General features: G+C 45.0%; 1 protein-coding gene across 1 annotated transcript in view; it reads left to right on the forward strand.

Moving 5' to 3' along the window:
- LOC134388723 (cell surface glycoprotein CD200 receptor 2-like) overlaps positions 1–13871 on the forward strand; it is a 58410-nt gene extending 44539 nt beyond the window's left edge. The window contains exon 6 of the mRNA XM_063112027.1: positions 13708–13871. Within this exon, the coding sequence (XP_062968097.1) occupies positions 13708–13871 (164 nt within the window). The remainder of the gene's footprint in view (positions 1–13707) is intronic.
- The last annotated feature ends 3229 nt before the right edge of the window (positions 13872–17100 follow it).

Consider the following 17100-nt stretch of genomic DNA (forward strand, 5'->3'; position numbering starts at 1 on the left):
TGAAGAATCCTTATTGAGGAGCATAAGGAATTAAAATTCACAACTACTTTTGAAAATTAGAATGCACTTTTTTGTTTCTTTATAAACATTAATAAAAATACAGGATATCTTTCTTGAGAAATTCTGAGCCTTATCAACTGAGCTATAATCCAATTAATGAATATGGGATTTTTTTCCATCTTGCTTTAGATCTTAGAATCGTGGAGGGTTCGTGCCAATTGGAACTTCAAAGAGCATCTTTTCAGGTATAGTTGCTGAGGGTCTGAAATATTCAAGCCTTCAAAAGAAGAGAGTCCCATGAACACAATACCTCTCTTACCCTCTCTTTTTTTCTGTGTCTCTCTCTGACTCTCTCTCTTTCTTCCTCTCTTTCTCCACCCACCTTCCTTTCTCTCATCCTTATCTCTGTCAATTTTACTCTCCCTAGATGAGAAAGAGATTCTGTCACTCTCCTCCCCACCGTCCAGTCCTTTCTTGCATCCTGAACACTTTAGGTACCTCAGTCCTGGACTGGATGCTGATGGAGACTCTTTGACTCAGTTGTTGCTACTGGGACAGAAATATGTGATACCTTTCCTCAACCATCACAAGGGTCATGGTGGACATTCCTGTAACAAAAGGCAGGTTGACAAGAGAAAAGCATAACAAATCGATTTAATCAAAATTTTATTTGACATGGGAGCCTTCACCCAAAGGTCCAGGGAAAGCAGTTTATTTTTATGCTTAGTACTGATGAGAATGGACAGCCATATAGAAATGTGATTAGACAAAAAAGTATGATCTAATGGTAACAGACTAAAGGGGTAAACACAGACTCTTCTTGGCATCCCTGTGGAGCATTCCACCTCCCACACCCACCCAAGTACGGGGCAGGACCTGTCTCGAATTAAGGTCTTCAGGGGAGAAGGGAGAAGGAAAAGAGTGACCTTTCCAGGTTTTATCGCTTGCTTTGGGGGACAGAAGTTCTAGTTTCCGTGATCCACCTTGGGGAAGAGGAATTCTGGTTTCTATGACTTGCTTCAGGAAAGAAAGAGGGACAGGGAAGGCAGGAGAAGGTCAGAGAGACCTTGCTCTGTGGCTTTTCCAGTCTCTTTCAGTTCAAAGTACTCAGCATGCCAAGGTACCATACTTTGGGGTATGTTTTGAGCCCCAACACCGCTGACTATAGAGAGGTAGCGTTTGGATTCTAGTTAATGAACGAAAGCAAAACTCGTGGCTCCACTTAATTTTGGTCTACTTATCACCTAGCATTCTGGTTTATTTTCTTGCTGATTTGCTCAAGAAGCAAGCACATCTTGCTAAGATGAGCATTCATTTTTTCTTCTCCTTGGGTGTGTGTGGGGGGGGCAACACAATCTAATCTTAAATGAAAAAAGGATCAAATCTTTGACCTCAGTAACCTTAATAACATGACCTGCTGGGTGTAAATGGCTCTCTTTGCTATTCTAGAGAGTTAGAACTAGCTCTTGGACGACAGAGCAGGGATTTTCCTTCTTTGTTCACTGCCTTATCCCTTGCACATAGAACAGGACCAAGCACAAAGTATATAGCTCGATACTTGTATATATTGGTTGAAATAATAAGTTTGTTTATTCTCCAAAGTTTTCATGCTGTCTTCCACCCATTAGAAGAAACTTTTAAAATTTATCCTGCAAAACATATGCAGACACACACACACAAAGACTGGATCTTTCTTAGCAGGTGGGGGGGGGGTAAAGCCCAGGCTGCTTTTGATTCCTGGAGACCACTGGTTGGCTGCAAAGCAGTGTATTATTTGCTTTATGGCTGAAGGTGAGTATATCCAAAAAAGCAGCTGGGAGATGAAATCCTGGGGTGGATTGATAGGCTATTTAAGTATGTTATCTATCTTCAAGGTCTTGGTAGAGAGGGTACAAAGCCATTGGTATGAAGCGAGTTGTAGATCAAATAAGAAAGAATGTCCCAAATATAATGTGGAAGAACCAGATTTTGGAGCAATCCTCAGATCCTAGGCAGGTAGCAACCATGGCTTTTACAGGGTGCTTGTGGCCTCAGTGTGGGCAAGGAGAGATTAAAGACAGCAACCTGGTGTGGTTATATAAATATATATTAAAAAGGAGGGTGGACTTCAAGAAAATCTACCAGTCTATAAGATAAAGAAGCTTTAATTATTTCTTAAGGCTTGAACAAATTTGGGAAGTGATTTGTGTCAAATAATGGAAAACTCATCTGAAACGCTCTATCAGGATCTAGTCAGGAAAACCTAGTCCACGCAAGGTATTCCAACAGAAATAATTTAATAAGGAGCACTAGTTACAAAGGTCTGTAAGAGCTGAGAAGCCCAATAAGGATTCTTAAAGATGAGCAGATTAAAGATTAGTAACAGCAGGAAGACTGAAGGGACAAAGGAAGGAGATGGCATTTACCAGAGTCTTGTGCTCACAGTCACCCTGACCTGCTCCGGATCTGTAAAATGGATGCACGGTGGAGCTGGGATCATGGAAGCAGGCCTGTCGGCATTAGCTGGATCACAGGGAGACAAAGCCAGTACCGGAGCTACTGCCTGAAGTAGAGGGAAAAGGAAAAATTCCCTGGCTTCTCTCTTCCTCTCATTCTCCAACTTCCTACTAGTCATTGCTGATGACTCTACCTAGCTGGAAGCCAGTTGGCAAGGGAGTTTGGAAATAATCACCTATAGGCAAGAGTGCAAAAATAAGTCTGGGAACAAACAGGTTAGTGACCAGTACAATGGATTAAATAAGGAGGATTTATTTTCCTACTTAAAAAGAGATCTGAGGTAGATACTTGTGGGTGTTGGTTTAGTGTCTTTGAGGTAAAGGTGAATGAACCTGAAATTCTCTTGGTCTTTTCCTCAGGCCCCTGAGATGGCTCATGAAGCTGCAGCTCTTAGATCCATGTCCAAGACAGAAGAAGAGAGAAGGACCATGTCAATCATCTATAACTCCATTTACCAGAAAAACCAATTTTTATTTTTCAGAATATGCCCGACTGTGCTCGCTTCGGCAGCACATATACTAAAATCAGAATATGCCCGATTGACTTCCATTTAGTTCTCACTGTCCTGGACTGAAAGGCTGAGAAACTGGAAAAAGGACGGAAATAACTGGCTTAGACCCAGTATGGTTCTCCACCTGAAGTGGTGCACAGTGTCATTATAAACAAAATAAGGTCTCGGTGGTAAGTGGAAGTGGGGCACAGAAAGCAGGGAGGAAACAGTGTCTGCCAAAGAGTCCAAGGGCTCCTGGGCTCCCACTCATCACTGATTTGCTTTTGGCTTTGAAGCTTCAGAGCAGGTTGTAATCCTGGAGCTCACTGAACTTTGACTGTTGGCCCCTCTCTCTTTGATATTTCACCATTTGCTCATAACTTAGTTTGAATCACTGGCACTTGCCCTTAACACTCTGACCTTCCCTCCTTGGTCTGCTCTCTCCTGGTTCTGATTACATAAGGATTCACTGAACAGACACTCAACACATATTTATTCAATATCTACTATGTTCCAGGCACTATTCTAGGAAATCAAGATACCTCAGTGAACAAAATTAGCAAAACTCCTTAACCCTTGTAGAGCTTACATTCTGGTGGTGGTGGTGGGGGGGGGCAGACAATAAAAAATATACATAATCTGTTAGAAGGAGAAAAGTGCTAAAGAAAAAACAAACAGAGCAAAGAGAAGGGGACTGGTAGTTCCAGAGTGGGGGTGTTTGCAATTTTAAATAGGACATTCAGGGTAGAGCTCCTTGATACTGAAGCCTCCTCTGCTTTTTACCTGTGTTCTGTTTCTTCTAGAAAAAGTCAGGCTGGCCTTTCTCATAGTTAGGAATCCCCTAGATTCCCATGGATCTAGGTAAAATCTATGAGAGTCTTTTTGGTTCAAAGTTTCTCATCTTTCAAACAGTAATAATCCTCTGTTGTTCGAAGTCAGAATTTGTATACTTATTTTGTCTCGGATTGCTGAAGAGAGAATACTAAATAAATAAATCATTCAGGGTTAAAAAAATAAATCTGTTCGCACCAGCAATTTTAGAGTTTGATTACTTTACATCAACATATCCCTTTTCTAAACATTTCTAAACTAAATAGCTTTTAGAGTAGATATGCTAGTGTGAAATAGAAATACACCTTAAGAATTCCTAACCCCTGACTTTACACTAATTTTAAACTTAATCACATAATTCTTCTGATTTAAAATTTTGATCCTTTGAGTACATGTTTTTCCCCCAAGAAAGTGGTGCTGTCTAAAAACGAGTGCTCAGTTGCAAAGTCTAAGTGTTGCTGACTTTTGGTCTGGATATCCATCCCTTACCTCTCATATCTACTGGCTTTCATCAACTCCACCTGGGCCAGCCCTCATTTTACAACCGATTTACAATAAGCCAAGAGCTAGGTCCCCAGACCCACGCTACCAGCTCTATCCTGAATAAGTAAACAACTGAACCTGCTGAATTCTAAGCAGGGTAGCCTGGGCTTGTGCATGATCATTCTTCTCTGAGAAGATCAAGAACAATTCTCACTTAAATCCAAAGCCATAGTGTTACCCACAATTCACTTTGTCTTCTATTTACTGAACACCACATTTCTAAGAAAGGGAGAGCCCTTTCCTTGGACTTTTTTTAAAGGAATGTTCTTCCTTCTGTGACCTTATTAGTAAGTCAGGATGGATGTTTTGAAGGAATCTGGAAGTTGTGTTTAGAGATAAAAATCAAGGTAATAGCTTTTTGCTCTATTATTCTGGTCCTGACTAATTCTTTTAGAATTGGACTGATCTCCAAATCTTCAATCATCTATATGCCTGTGATAGAAAAATGCATTGCTATTTCCATAGGTCATAAAGAAGGCAGCTGAGGAATTCATTGACAAGCATATGGGTGTTGCTTTTTACAGTATTTAATTGTGAAATATAGGTGAGTCGTTGTCAGATTATTGCTACAAGACTGCAACACCCTCAAAGAATTTTTGTATAACATTTCAAATGGGGTAGAAAAAAAAGACTTCTGAAGAAACAGAGAGACATGTAAATCAACAAAAGTATCCACATATGGTACTGTGTAGGGGGATCCTGGTGTAACTTTAATCCCTGTTGGAATGTACTGAATTTATGGAATGTGAAACATTTTTGTTGGAGTCTGTGTATTCTTAGCATATCACTAACATCTGATGAGACCAGAATTTATTCTAATATTTACCACGGGACCATAACACTATCATTGCATTGATCCATCACATGGAATTATAGGCAGAGAAAAGCTATTAGCCTCCCAATGCAAAAGCTGAACACCAGAACAAAAGTTTATTGACAGACTACTGTGTGTCAAATACTTTACAAGGTCTGGGGATGCAGAGATGAATAAGCACAGCCCCTACTTTTGAGAAATTTATAGTCCAGTCCAGGGCAAATGTGACTTTTTTTTTTCCATGTCTAGATGCTCAGTGAACACACTCTTCCACACAGCCCTCTAGAAGGTCATCACCAAACCACTGGTGTTGGCATGAGACAATGCTAATACTATACTGCTTCTGACAAGAGCTAACAATGAAGGGGACTGACTCTATAGTCAGGGTACTGTGCCCTTTCTGTGTATTATCTTATATAATTTATGCAACAGCTCATCAGGCAGGTATTATCATCATCCCCACTTCACAGACAAGAAAACTGAGTTTGGAGAGGCTGCCTAACTTACGTGCATTGACATGCCTAGTAAGCATCAAAGCTAAGATTGGAAGCCAGGCAGTCTGAATCTAATTGTTTACTTTTAAGATTATCTAATACTACCTTTTATATTCCATCTCCAATTCAGTCCTTCAATTGTTTTAATTAAAACTTTAACTGTTAAATTCCTCTTAAAATGTTCTCTTCTTAAAACAAAGCAAAGGAATCCAAACACCTTTTTTTTTGGCAGCTGGCTGGCATGGGGATTCGAATCCTTGATCTTGGTGTTATCAACACTGTACTTTAATCAAGTGAGCTAATTGGCCAGCCCCCAAATACCTTTATTGTATTCATCTTATTTTCAGAATCAGTCCTTCTAATTTAATCCTGGGAATCCCAAGGTAAGAACAGGACCATCAGAAAGACTGATCAGACGTTTAGCTAGGGTTTATTATAAACTACACTCCTCACCATCACCCCACTGTCCAAGGGCAAGTTTGGCCCCACAGCATGGAGCAGTGCCTTGTAGACTCATATTCAAAGGCTATCAGGGTCCAAGGGAGGGGAAGCAACATCACTGCAATAAGGATTGTTTTCTATTGTGAGGTAGATTAGAGAGGCTAAGGTTCTACAGCAATGAAAGTTTCCTTTAGCAGACACAGCACTTCCAAATTAATAATGAAGGCAGCAACCATCAGCTGTGTGTAGTGCTATGGCAAAGATGATCTGAAGCAAAGGGAAATCTAGGTGATGATCCTGGACTCTGCACCTAGGGAGCTGGATTTGCTGAGGGGATATGCAGGGCCCGGTGGCTCAGGGCATCCTGGCAGGGGTTGGGGTTAGGGTGGGGATTAGAGGAGCACTGAAGGTATCTGTGTCCATGCAATAGAATATTAGCTAAGAGGTGTGTGGGGAGCAAGCTACTATGCTCTTCCCTTCCACAAACCTCCCACCCATAAGGAGCCAGCATGCTAGGGCTCAGGGTCAATGGGCTTTGGGCATGAATCCTGCCAAGGAATCAAGTAGAATAGGTGAGCTATGAACCTACCACAGTCCCACCTAATGGAAGCATCCACAGTTGGTACCCACAGAAAAACGCAAAGTGAGGTTCCTACCTGCAACTGTGAGGAAAGGGTTAGAGTAAGTATGGTTAAATTTGAAGAATGCAAATAATTGCTACTGTACCTTTGAACCCAGAAATGCAGTTAATCTTTTAAGGCTGTTCCCTTCTATAGTACATGTTCATGGCTGCTGCTAAGGTCTGTTTTTTAAAAAAAGAAAAAGTAACATAAGGCTATATTGAGCATCTGCCACAAATGAGACACAGAGCTAGTTTTTATCACCTGTGTTCTCTAATTTACTACTCACAACTCTGTGAAGTAGGTATTGTTTTTTTGTTGTTGTTGTTGTTTTGTTTTGTTTTTATTTTGCAAATGAAAGAATGTATCTCAGGGAAGTCAAGTAGTTTGTCCAAGTTCACAGGGCTAGTAAGTCAAGTAGCTTGTCTGAATTTGCAGGGCCTGGATGTGAACTCCAGCCTTCTGATGCTAAATCAGTGTATATTTAGGTATTGGTAAAAAGCATATTTAGGTGTTGGTAAAAAATGAAACAATCTTTGTGTGAAAAATAGATTTGTTTTGTTAGTAGATATACAAGGAATCACAAAATGTTCATGTAAACATTTGCATTATCTTTTAATTCCATTTTCCCACAAACTTTTTGAAGCACCCTCATATGACACAGGTAAGTGTCTTTTTGCAGATTCTAGACATTGTATCTTCTGGTACCCCCAGTTAACTGCCAGGGGATAAAATCAACTGGAGGACAATCTCTGGGAAGGAGGCCAGTTGGTCTAGAAAGAAGATCAGGAGACTGCCTATGGAACTGGACATATTTATGGGTTATCCAGAGATGAGGAATATATGGAGACCCAAATATGCAGAAAGGCAGGTCTCTTCCTGGGAGAAGTTTAGCAAGAGCAAGTCAGATCCACTGTACAGGAGGGACTTAAGTTTCAGGACACTGGGATGAGGCTCATTATAGAAATACAGAGACCCAGCTAGAGCCAAATCCTTAGCTTGATTTATAAATAAAGTGGTGCTCTAAATTAGTTTGCCAGAATAGGCCTGTTTTACAACTGTTGAGTCCCCAATTTAGGCAGTCAGTGTATATGGCCACCCTACTTGGAATGCTCCTACCAGCCTCATGAGCCACACCTCTTGCCCCTCCTTTGTGATCCTCTGTGGCCTCATACATACTGTGTTCAGATCCTTTAATCTGTCCTGTTTTCTTTATCTCTGGGCCATTGGACTTGCCATTCCTTCCTCCAACACCACTGCCCCACCCATGCCCACAGACCGCTTCTTTGCTTGGTTTGCTTCTGCTTGTCCTTTGCATCAGCTCTCAGTTCCTCTAAGAAACCTTTCTTGTTCCACCCTCCCTCCCCTAGTTTGGGTTAGCTGCCCTCCTACATGCTCCCATTTCCCCATGTCAGTATTGATCAAATTTACTGAAGCTGCTTATTTATTGGACCTTGTTTCTCACAGGCCCAAGTCTCCATGAGGGTAGGGCCAGTGTCTTACTCATCACTATGTCTCCAGTAATGAGTGCCTGGCTCGTAGCAGAGGATCCATAAATGTTTTTGAATTAAGACTGAGGCTCAGTTTTTAAAATTGTGGGTCAATATCAGGGATAGATAAAGACCATAGTCATTGGGGCCAGGACAAATTTGCTGGGCAAGATTGGCTTAAATTTCTTCTCTTGGATCTATCTGTTCTGAGGCAGGGCAAAACTTTAGATAGGGATGGGGGTGCCTCTCTTGGAGGGCCACAAAGGCTCTGATCTAGCAGAAGCTGGTTCCAGAAGGTAGAGACAGGAATACTCATTCACACAAATTTGGCACCAAGTTGGAGAGACAAAATTTCAGAAGATGACCTCCCCTGGATGTCATGAGGTCTAGCTTTAGCCCTGCTGTCCATATGTAGAAGTGAAGGTGTGGGAATGAGATGGAGAGGGACTATGCTGTATGTCCCGCGCTACCGTCTCGCCAGCAAGAACGACGCGGCACACAAAGGATCCTTCTGCAGATCAGCTTTAATGCATCTTGAGAGGGAGAGCATAAGCTTGCCAAAAATGGAGACCCCGAGCGAGGGAACCCGCGCCCTTTATATAGAGACTGCTCCTCGCCTAGGACGTGCTCCTACCTTATTGGTGGCTGCCTAATCGGCCCAGGTGTGTTACCGAGCAGCCCTGCCCTCCACCGGAAATCAGCGCCATCTTGTAATGGCGATTTCGGGCAGCTCCTCACATCTCCCCCTTTTTTATCATTTAAAGCGGCTGGTACAAGCTCGGCGGTCGCGGACAAATTAGCCAGCGTTCCTGTCCTAGGTCGTCCCTCCACAGACTTTGACCTTACCCGTCATAGGTTGACCCTATCGCCACCGGGCACCATGTCTTAGGTTGGTTCAAGTCTGGGGGAAGTTGCCCGTCTCTGGACACACTGGAGCCTGTTGTTACACATAGACCTGTTTGAGCAAGGGCGAACTCCTCTGAACAAGCTTCAGGGAGGCCAGCCAACAGGAAGGGGGAAGGGGAGTCAGAGCAGGCTAATCCTTAAGCATGGACAGCCAAACGTCAGGGTTGGCCCCCTGTTCCAGGGCTAGAAATGCCTGGGCGATGACTACCCTGTCTCTCTGGGTCTGGGCTTTTAATCTGCAGACCAACCATAGTAGGAGCACAGTTCCCCCACATAAGAACATGCCAACCCCAATCACTCCTGCCCACTCCTTGAAGTGGGACACGGCCGTTTTAATCCATGAGGACAGTCCGGCTGCGAAGGAGACATCCACTCTTGTTGAATTCACGGACACAATGGCCATGCGCAGCTGGTTTATCAGGTTGTCAAATTCTCTCGTCCAACCTGTTGAAAGATGCTGGGATAATTGTTTAGACAAATTTGCAGCTTTGGTATACTTTTTATATTGGATACTGGTGACACATAACCCTGAATATTTCCATTGACACCCCAATTGCGCAATTTGCCATAAAACGTCTATTTGTTCCTGCACAAGATCCACCCGCTGGTTAACCACCATTAATCCTCCCTTCAGCTGAGCGTTTAGCGCAGTCTGTGTTTCTAGGGCCTGTGTTACCGCGGAGGACAAATTATTCAACGTGGTGGCAGTCTGTACCGTGGTAGTCAAGGAGACGGCAGCAGCTGTGGCTGCACCCGCCGCCAGGGATACGGCGGCGACTATTGCCGCAGTGAGACCAAAATCCCTCCTCTGCCTGAACAAGACCATAGTATTGGGAGCTTCTACTGGGACAGGAATCCATCTAGGCATTCGAGCAACTATGGCCAAATTGAACAGCGTAGCATTCCGGCACTGTGCATAAAAGCAAGTATAGTTATCACAAGCAATCTGACTCCTCTCATCACTAATATTAGTTAAAATAAACATGAAAGGAGGATAAAGGCAAACTGGTGTTGGCGGGACAGAGTAATTTGTTCCAAGCTGTTTTATGGACACAGTGGATTCAAAGGACTCAGTCACATTCCACTCAAAAGAGGCATTTCCCCAACCACCGCCTTTTGAAAAGGCAAACGGTGAAAGGTCCGTGCAGCTGCCATTTACCCCACACAACAGCCAAACATCAAAAGGGTTTGAACTGGTCGCCATCGTGGGGTTTTGATATGTCCAATTGTATCCTGCAAAAGAAACATTATACTGGGTTCCTATATAAGGCGAAAAGGTAAATTGATTTTTCACTGCCCACCCCGTCTTCTTGGACTGGCAGCCCGTCCAGGGCGGGGTTTCCCCTTTCTTAGGGAGTGTCTTCCAAGCCTTAATGGCAGTGTTAGAAACTTGAACATAAGCACCCCATGGGAAAGCCGACTGATCAGCGGCAAATGGGCCCTGGCCTGTTAACATATCAAAGGTCCAATCTCGCTGCTCGGGGGTCAGTGCAGCAGCGTTTGCCCTGGCTTGAGCTTGTGCAGCCTCATGCCATAGCGCCTTCCATTCCATGTATTGACCCATGGTAGGGAGCGCTGCCTTAGCCAACATTTGCCAGTCAGCGGGTGTAGCCACACCAGCAAACCTTTCTAGCATTACTAGAGTAAAATTGGCATTTACACCATATTTTCTAACCGCCTCTGCTAGATCCTTAATTTGGGTGTACTCGACGGGGGCATGAACTCTCCCTCCGCCCTCAACCTCAAAAACTGGGAAGGCAGCTTGAACCTTTTTCCTCACTTTATCAGAGAGGAATGAGAAGGGATTAGAAGACTGCACGTAAGGAGGAGGCGCCGAAGGCGCAGGCCGTGCGGGGGCCACTGGGGGCGGCCGGCATTTCCACTCCCCGAGTGGTCTCCGCCGCCTGTCGGGATGATATCTCTCCTCCTCGTACCTGGCAGCTTCCTCCTCCAAATCGGATCGGAGTCGGACTCATCCAGATTTAAATCTTCTAATTCTTGTTTTAAGGCCCCCAGCTCTTGCATAGGGTAGAGGCCTCCTTCTTTCCCTTCCAACTTTTGTCTGGGTTTTGAAATCCCTCCTTTACCGGCAGATGTGCCGGGAGTGTCACTTTGTTGTTTTAGAATCTCTCCCTCGTCCGTAGACTTACCGGGAGGGCCCTTTTTCTTATGGGAGACGTCTCTCCTCCTGCGGGTACCCATCCTCTCACTCCGTTCAGTTTCTGACATGCTGTCTTGGACCTCCTCTAATGTATTTTGCCCTACTATCACTACCGGTTTACAGCCCTCATCTTCTAAGCAATTTTTAATAAACTTCCAAATGGTCTTGGTGCCCTGACGGAGGTCTCCCTCCGCGTACTTGCGGTCAAGGTCTCTGCCTAGTTTGTTCCAAGAGCTCAAAGTCAAGGAGCCGGAACAAGCAAACCACGGCGCTACACGATCTACCTCTTTTACAAAATTTTTGAGCACACAGCCCCCTACCTTTATATCACGTTGTCTCAGCACGGCCTCTAACGCGGTAACCATGGACTGAGTGGAACCCATAACGCGCCCCACTCCGTGGGAGGCGCTGTGAGACGCGCCGTTCCCTTACGTACTAGAGGCTCACACAGGTCTCTGGTGCAGCTGCTTATCTACGTCAGTCTGACCACACCAACGGGCGATTTCAAAACCTTTTAAACCAACCGGATTAACCCCAGACCAAGAACAGGCATACCTCTCCGAACTTACCCTCCTGCAGTTCTGAATCCTCCCTGTCTCCAGGGGGTCTCCGAAGGTGCTGACGATGACACAAGTTCCCGGGTTTCGGCACCAAATGTCCCGCGCTACCGTCTCGCCAGCAAGAACGACGCGGCACACAAAGGATCCTTCTGCAGATCAGCTTTAATGCATCTTGAGAGGGAGAGCATAAGCTTGCCAAAAATGGAGACCCCGAGCGAGGGAACCCGCGCCCTTTATATAGAGACTGCTCCTCGCCTAGGACGTGCTCCTACCTTATTGGTGGCTGCCTAATCGGCCCAGGTGTGTTACCGAGCAGCCCTGCCCTCCACCGGAAATCAGCGCCATCTTGTAATGGCGATTTCGGGCAGCTCCTCACAGCTGTAAAGGGAGAAAACATGGATAAGGGGAAACTGTAACAGAATCTCCCTCTCTGGCCTCTAGGCCCTGGTCTCAAGCCTCAATCTCTTTTATTCCCTGCCAGTCTACTCATCCCAACCTCTCCAACCCTTGCAACACCTGATTCCTGTCCCCAAACCCTACCCCCAGCATCAGCATTCAACCTGGCCCTTCCATCAGATGCTCCCTGTTTAACTGTTCTTTGCCTTTGCAACATCATCCCTGCCTTCTAAGGGTTCATTAAAAGCGTCATGGTTCTTCAGGCTTTAAGGGTTCATTGTAAGCGTCATGGTTCTTCAGGCTGACCCACTTCCTAACATGGGTCCTCACTGGGCTTTGGCTTCTGTTCCTCTTGAGCCAGCTGTTGGCCCAACCGGCAGGCCCTTCAGATTCCCTTCCTGCCATGCGTCAGAGTTCTTCAGCTGGGGCTTGTTCAGCCTCCAGCTGTTATGTCAGATTTCAACATTTAAAAAAAAATTTAATCAATGTGTGCCTTATAGCATCAAGAGATTATGTAGGAAGTGAGAGTGGTCGCAGCCTTGGTGAGGTCCAAGAACAGAGAGAGGAGGCGTGTCCTTCACTATTACTCATCAACAAATATTTATGGAGAACCAAATTGCATCACATGCTTGTCACTCCACTAAGCAGGAAGCTGTTTGCCCATCACCGGATTCAGAGCTCCTTTCTCTGCTTCTCTCATCCCTGAGGGCTACAAACCTGTGCACACCCAAGTGTCAGTTTCATCTTCTAACAGTTTCAGCACAATTGCTAGCCAGTGGTTTCTTTTTAGCAGGAGAAACCAAGCCCGGGGAAGAAACAGCTCCTGGTGGGTGAGGCAGTGGATGAATTACTTGGTTTCTGCTTTTAAGTTTAATGAACTCTTGTGGGGGAGACACAGAGGAAATAAATTTTACTAACTTGCCCTCTCATAAAAAGGGGCATTTTGGAGATTACCGAATTCCGGACCTGCATTGAGGATTGCTGGCAGCTATTAAGTTTGGCATCTTTATGATGGTGTGGGTGCTAGGCTGGATGTAAATGGCACTCTTATGTAGGCCTCAGAATCTCCCCTGGAGCTGTACTCACTATCTCTGGGGAGCCTGAGATACACATCGCCCAACCCCGTCGCACATTTATCAAATGTCCGAGTCCCAGTACGAACAGATGTTGAGCCTAGAGTCCTCCCAGGTAACCTGTTTATAGTGCATGGTCTTCCAAAGAAAATGGGGCTTAATTCAAAAGATTTTTTTTTTTTTTTTTTTAAAAAGATGACCGGTAAGGGGATCTTAACCCTTGACTTGTTGTTGTCAGCACCACGCTCACCCAGTGAGCAAACCGGCCATCCCTATATGGGATCCAAACCCGCGGCCTCGGCGCTCCCAGCGCCACACTCTCCCAAGTGAGCCACGGGCTCAGCCCAATTCAAAAGATTGAAATAAATTGTGGCATTTCTGGTATTCTCTAGGCCATGGAGAGATCTTCAACAATAAGAATTTTCTGGACCGGGAGATGGTCAGTGCTTCGCCCCATCAGGTCACATCAGCAGCCTTCAGCTCCTTCCTTCAGGGCCCCAAGCCACTGCAGGCCTATCCTTCCCTCAGTAGTTCTCCGCCTTTTGTCCTGGGCTGACAACACTCATCCATCAGTGACAGTGGCTCCCAGGAGCAGGGATTCTTACCCAGGGGCAGGGAGCTGAAGATCCATGGCCTCCTGTGCTGTGTGGGTCAGAAATCCCTGGGGAAGCACCTCCGGGGTGATTCTGGTCCCCCCATTTGATCATCCCCACAGAGCTTAGGGGTCTGGAGTGCAAATAGCATAGACTCCTAAATCCGCCACATGTCTGAGAGCTGTTTCTTCACCCAGCTTGGACAGAAGTCCCCCAGACAGATGATGTCAGTGCAACTGGAGGGGAGTCTTGTTAAAATCTGTGCTCTCACTGGCTGAGAAAATCTTTTCCGGAACTGATGCTGAGAATGTAGACTAGGGTGGTCATTCCAGAGAGCAATTTGGCAGTACATGGTGAAATTAAGTGTGTTTACACCCTATGACCCGGCCATCCCTCTCTGGAGTCTACACCCTAGAGAAACCCAGGCATGGGTCCATAAAGGACCATGTGTGAAGGTGTTCATCGCAGTGCTGGGGTGGGAATGGTAATAATGATGATGTTGATGCTGATGGCTGACGCTTGCTGGATGCTTATATGTGCTAAGTACTTTATATGTTCTCAGCACTCCATGAAGTAGATACTCTTATTATCCCCATTTTAGAATTGAGAAAACAGAGGTATGGAAAGCTTGAGTGAATGAGCTAAACCCACACAGCTGGCAAATAGGCTGTGATGCCAGGCAGTCTGGCTCCTAACCATGGTGCTTTATGGGCTACCTGTGTCCATCCTTGGGGAACAAATAGGAAAATATGTGCCTCAGCACATGGAAAAATCTTAAAAGCATAGTTCTGAGTGAAAAAGGAGAGAAAGAATGAGTTTCATTGGTCTACTAACATTTGTATGTATATTTAAAATGTATACAGAGACAATACAACAATATACAATTTCTAATGTATTGCTACACACAAACCCAAAGACATTTAGTGAGTACCTACGGGGAAGGGGATCATGAGTAGGCGCCAGGGATGAAGAGGACGTGTATAAAACAAAATTAAAAACTCAAACAAACAAAATAAGAGCCTTGCCAGGAATGGTGACAATTGGGTATTGACGATTGGGTGACACGAATTGGGGATGTGTTTAATTCTGATCTCTTCTCCTGAGGTTCATACCCCCCGCCCCAATTCTCTTTAATAAAGCTTCATCCCACCTTTAGGCAGGATCAGAGATGGCACATTTGCTCTCATTCTCTTCCTTGGGGCTCCACGGTGAGCAGCAGAGTCCTGCAATATGTGTACATTCTACCCGGAGTTTTGCTCCACCTTATGAGTTCATTTCCACCCGTTTCACAGATAAGAAGAGAAGCAGTTCAGAGAGGGAGTGACACGGCAAATTATCAGCAGAACTTGCATTGACCCAGGTCCTGGCATGGAGGTTCAGCCCTGTGGTTTACGGCAAACCACTGTCATAGTCCTGGCAGCCTCTCATTTCATCTGTAGAAATAGCCACTTGATTCCCAGAAACAGGCATTTCCTTTGTATTGTTTGATGAAGACCCCAAAGCATGGACTAAAAGTTCAGGAATGATAAAATTATTTTAATTAAATTCTTTCCAGGGTTCATAGGAATAAGGGCGTTATTGCAAACTTTTGAGAACATTATTTATTTACATTTCATGTGTCTCTTGTGGCAGCTGACCCTAACACTTGGTAATGGTTACAACACGCCCACACATGCATGACATGCTTGTCTCTAAGTGAGCATCTCTCAGTTCATTCTTGCCTGAGCATCTAGAAAGGTGAATGCCAGCACTTCTACATGATTTAAATATGGACATAGTTCACATAACTCCATACCATTATTTGCTATACAGACGGAGAATTAATTCATAGTTAACACTGTAATCAGACAGACATCAGGCAGTGATCAACAGGACACTTTTTGGCAAACGCACATGACTATAAAAGTTTCCTAAACCGTCCTCTTTTAAGAGTCCTGTTAGCATGAGAACTCTGACTCTTTCAACCCTTGGTGATTTCATTTTCACAACACTTATTTATGAGTCGCTTATAGTCTATCTGACATGGTATTAGTAAAAAAATACAGCTCTGGTTGGGGAACAAGTGGCCTGGACAATGGTTCACAGGACATGAGAGCAATGCTGGATTGTGCAGCCCCAACCATGATTGCAGGTTAGGGTTAGCCTCTCCATGGACCATGGGAGGAGCCTGTATCAGGGTCCTAAGAAAAGGTTGGGGGGCTTTGGAGAGGCAGAAGGGAGGAGGCAGGGAGGCAGAGGAGCAGGCCTCAAAGTTTGAAGTCAGAATGAGAAGGGTGGAGGTCGGTGGGAGAAGGGAGGACAGTGACGAATAAGCCTGAGAAGGGAATGTCTAACACAGAGAGAAGGGACAGCACTGGGGAGGTGAGGGTAACCAGGCAGAGATGGAGGGTCATGATTCCAGGCTGGACCTTGGACCATGAGACTTACAGGGGCAAGGCTGACTTGTGGGCCTGAAAACCTGTTCGCTCACAGGATTCTGGGAAGGCTCTTTTGGATGTGCACTTTCAGTTCTCTTCGATCACTAGAGACAGGAAGGGGTCTGCCAAGGGGCAGAGCAAACTTCCCTGGAAGTAGCTGTCAGGATACTTGGATTCTAGCAGTTCACGAAAGATGCCCTGATGGAGTTTGGATGGGCTGTCTCCACCAAAACTCATGTGGAAATTTGATCCCCAATGTGGCAGTGTTGGGGGTGGATCCCTCATGAATGGATTAATGCTCTCCCTGGTGGAGGGGGGATTAATGAGTGAGTTTTCGCTCTATTAGTTCCCACGAGAGCTCGTTGCTTAAAAAGAACCTGGCACCTCCTCTCTCTCTCTCTCTCTTGCTTGCTCTCTCTTGCTTCCTCTCGCCATGTGATCTGCTTGTACACACCAGCTGCCTGCCACTTTCCGCATGAGTAGAAGCAGCCTGAGGCCCACACCAGATGCAGCTGTCCCAGAATCATAAGTCAAATAAACCTCTTTTCTTTATAAATTACCCAGTCTCAGGTTTTTCTGTTATAGCAACACAAAACGGACTAAAACAGAAAATTGGTACCGAGGAGTGGGGTGTTGCTAAACAGATACCTGAAAATGTGTTTGCAGCTTTGGAACTGGGTAATGGGCAAAGGTTGGAGGAGTTTGGAGGACTTAGAAGAGAAAAAGACCAGGGAAAGTTTGGAATGTCTTAGAGACTTATGTGGTGGCGAGTAGA

Source organism: Cynocephalus volans, chromosome 1 (genome assembly GCF_027409185.1).
Source record: "Cynocephalus volans isolate mCynVol1 chromosome 1, mCynVol1.pri, whole genome shotgun sequence".
Lineage (NCBI taxonomy): Eukaryota > Metazoa > Chordata > Mammalia > Dermoptera > Cynocephalidae > Cynocephalus > Cynocephalus volans.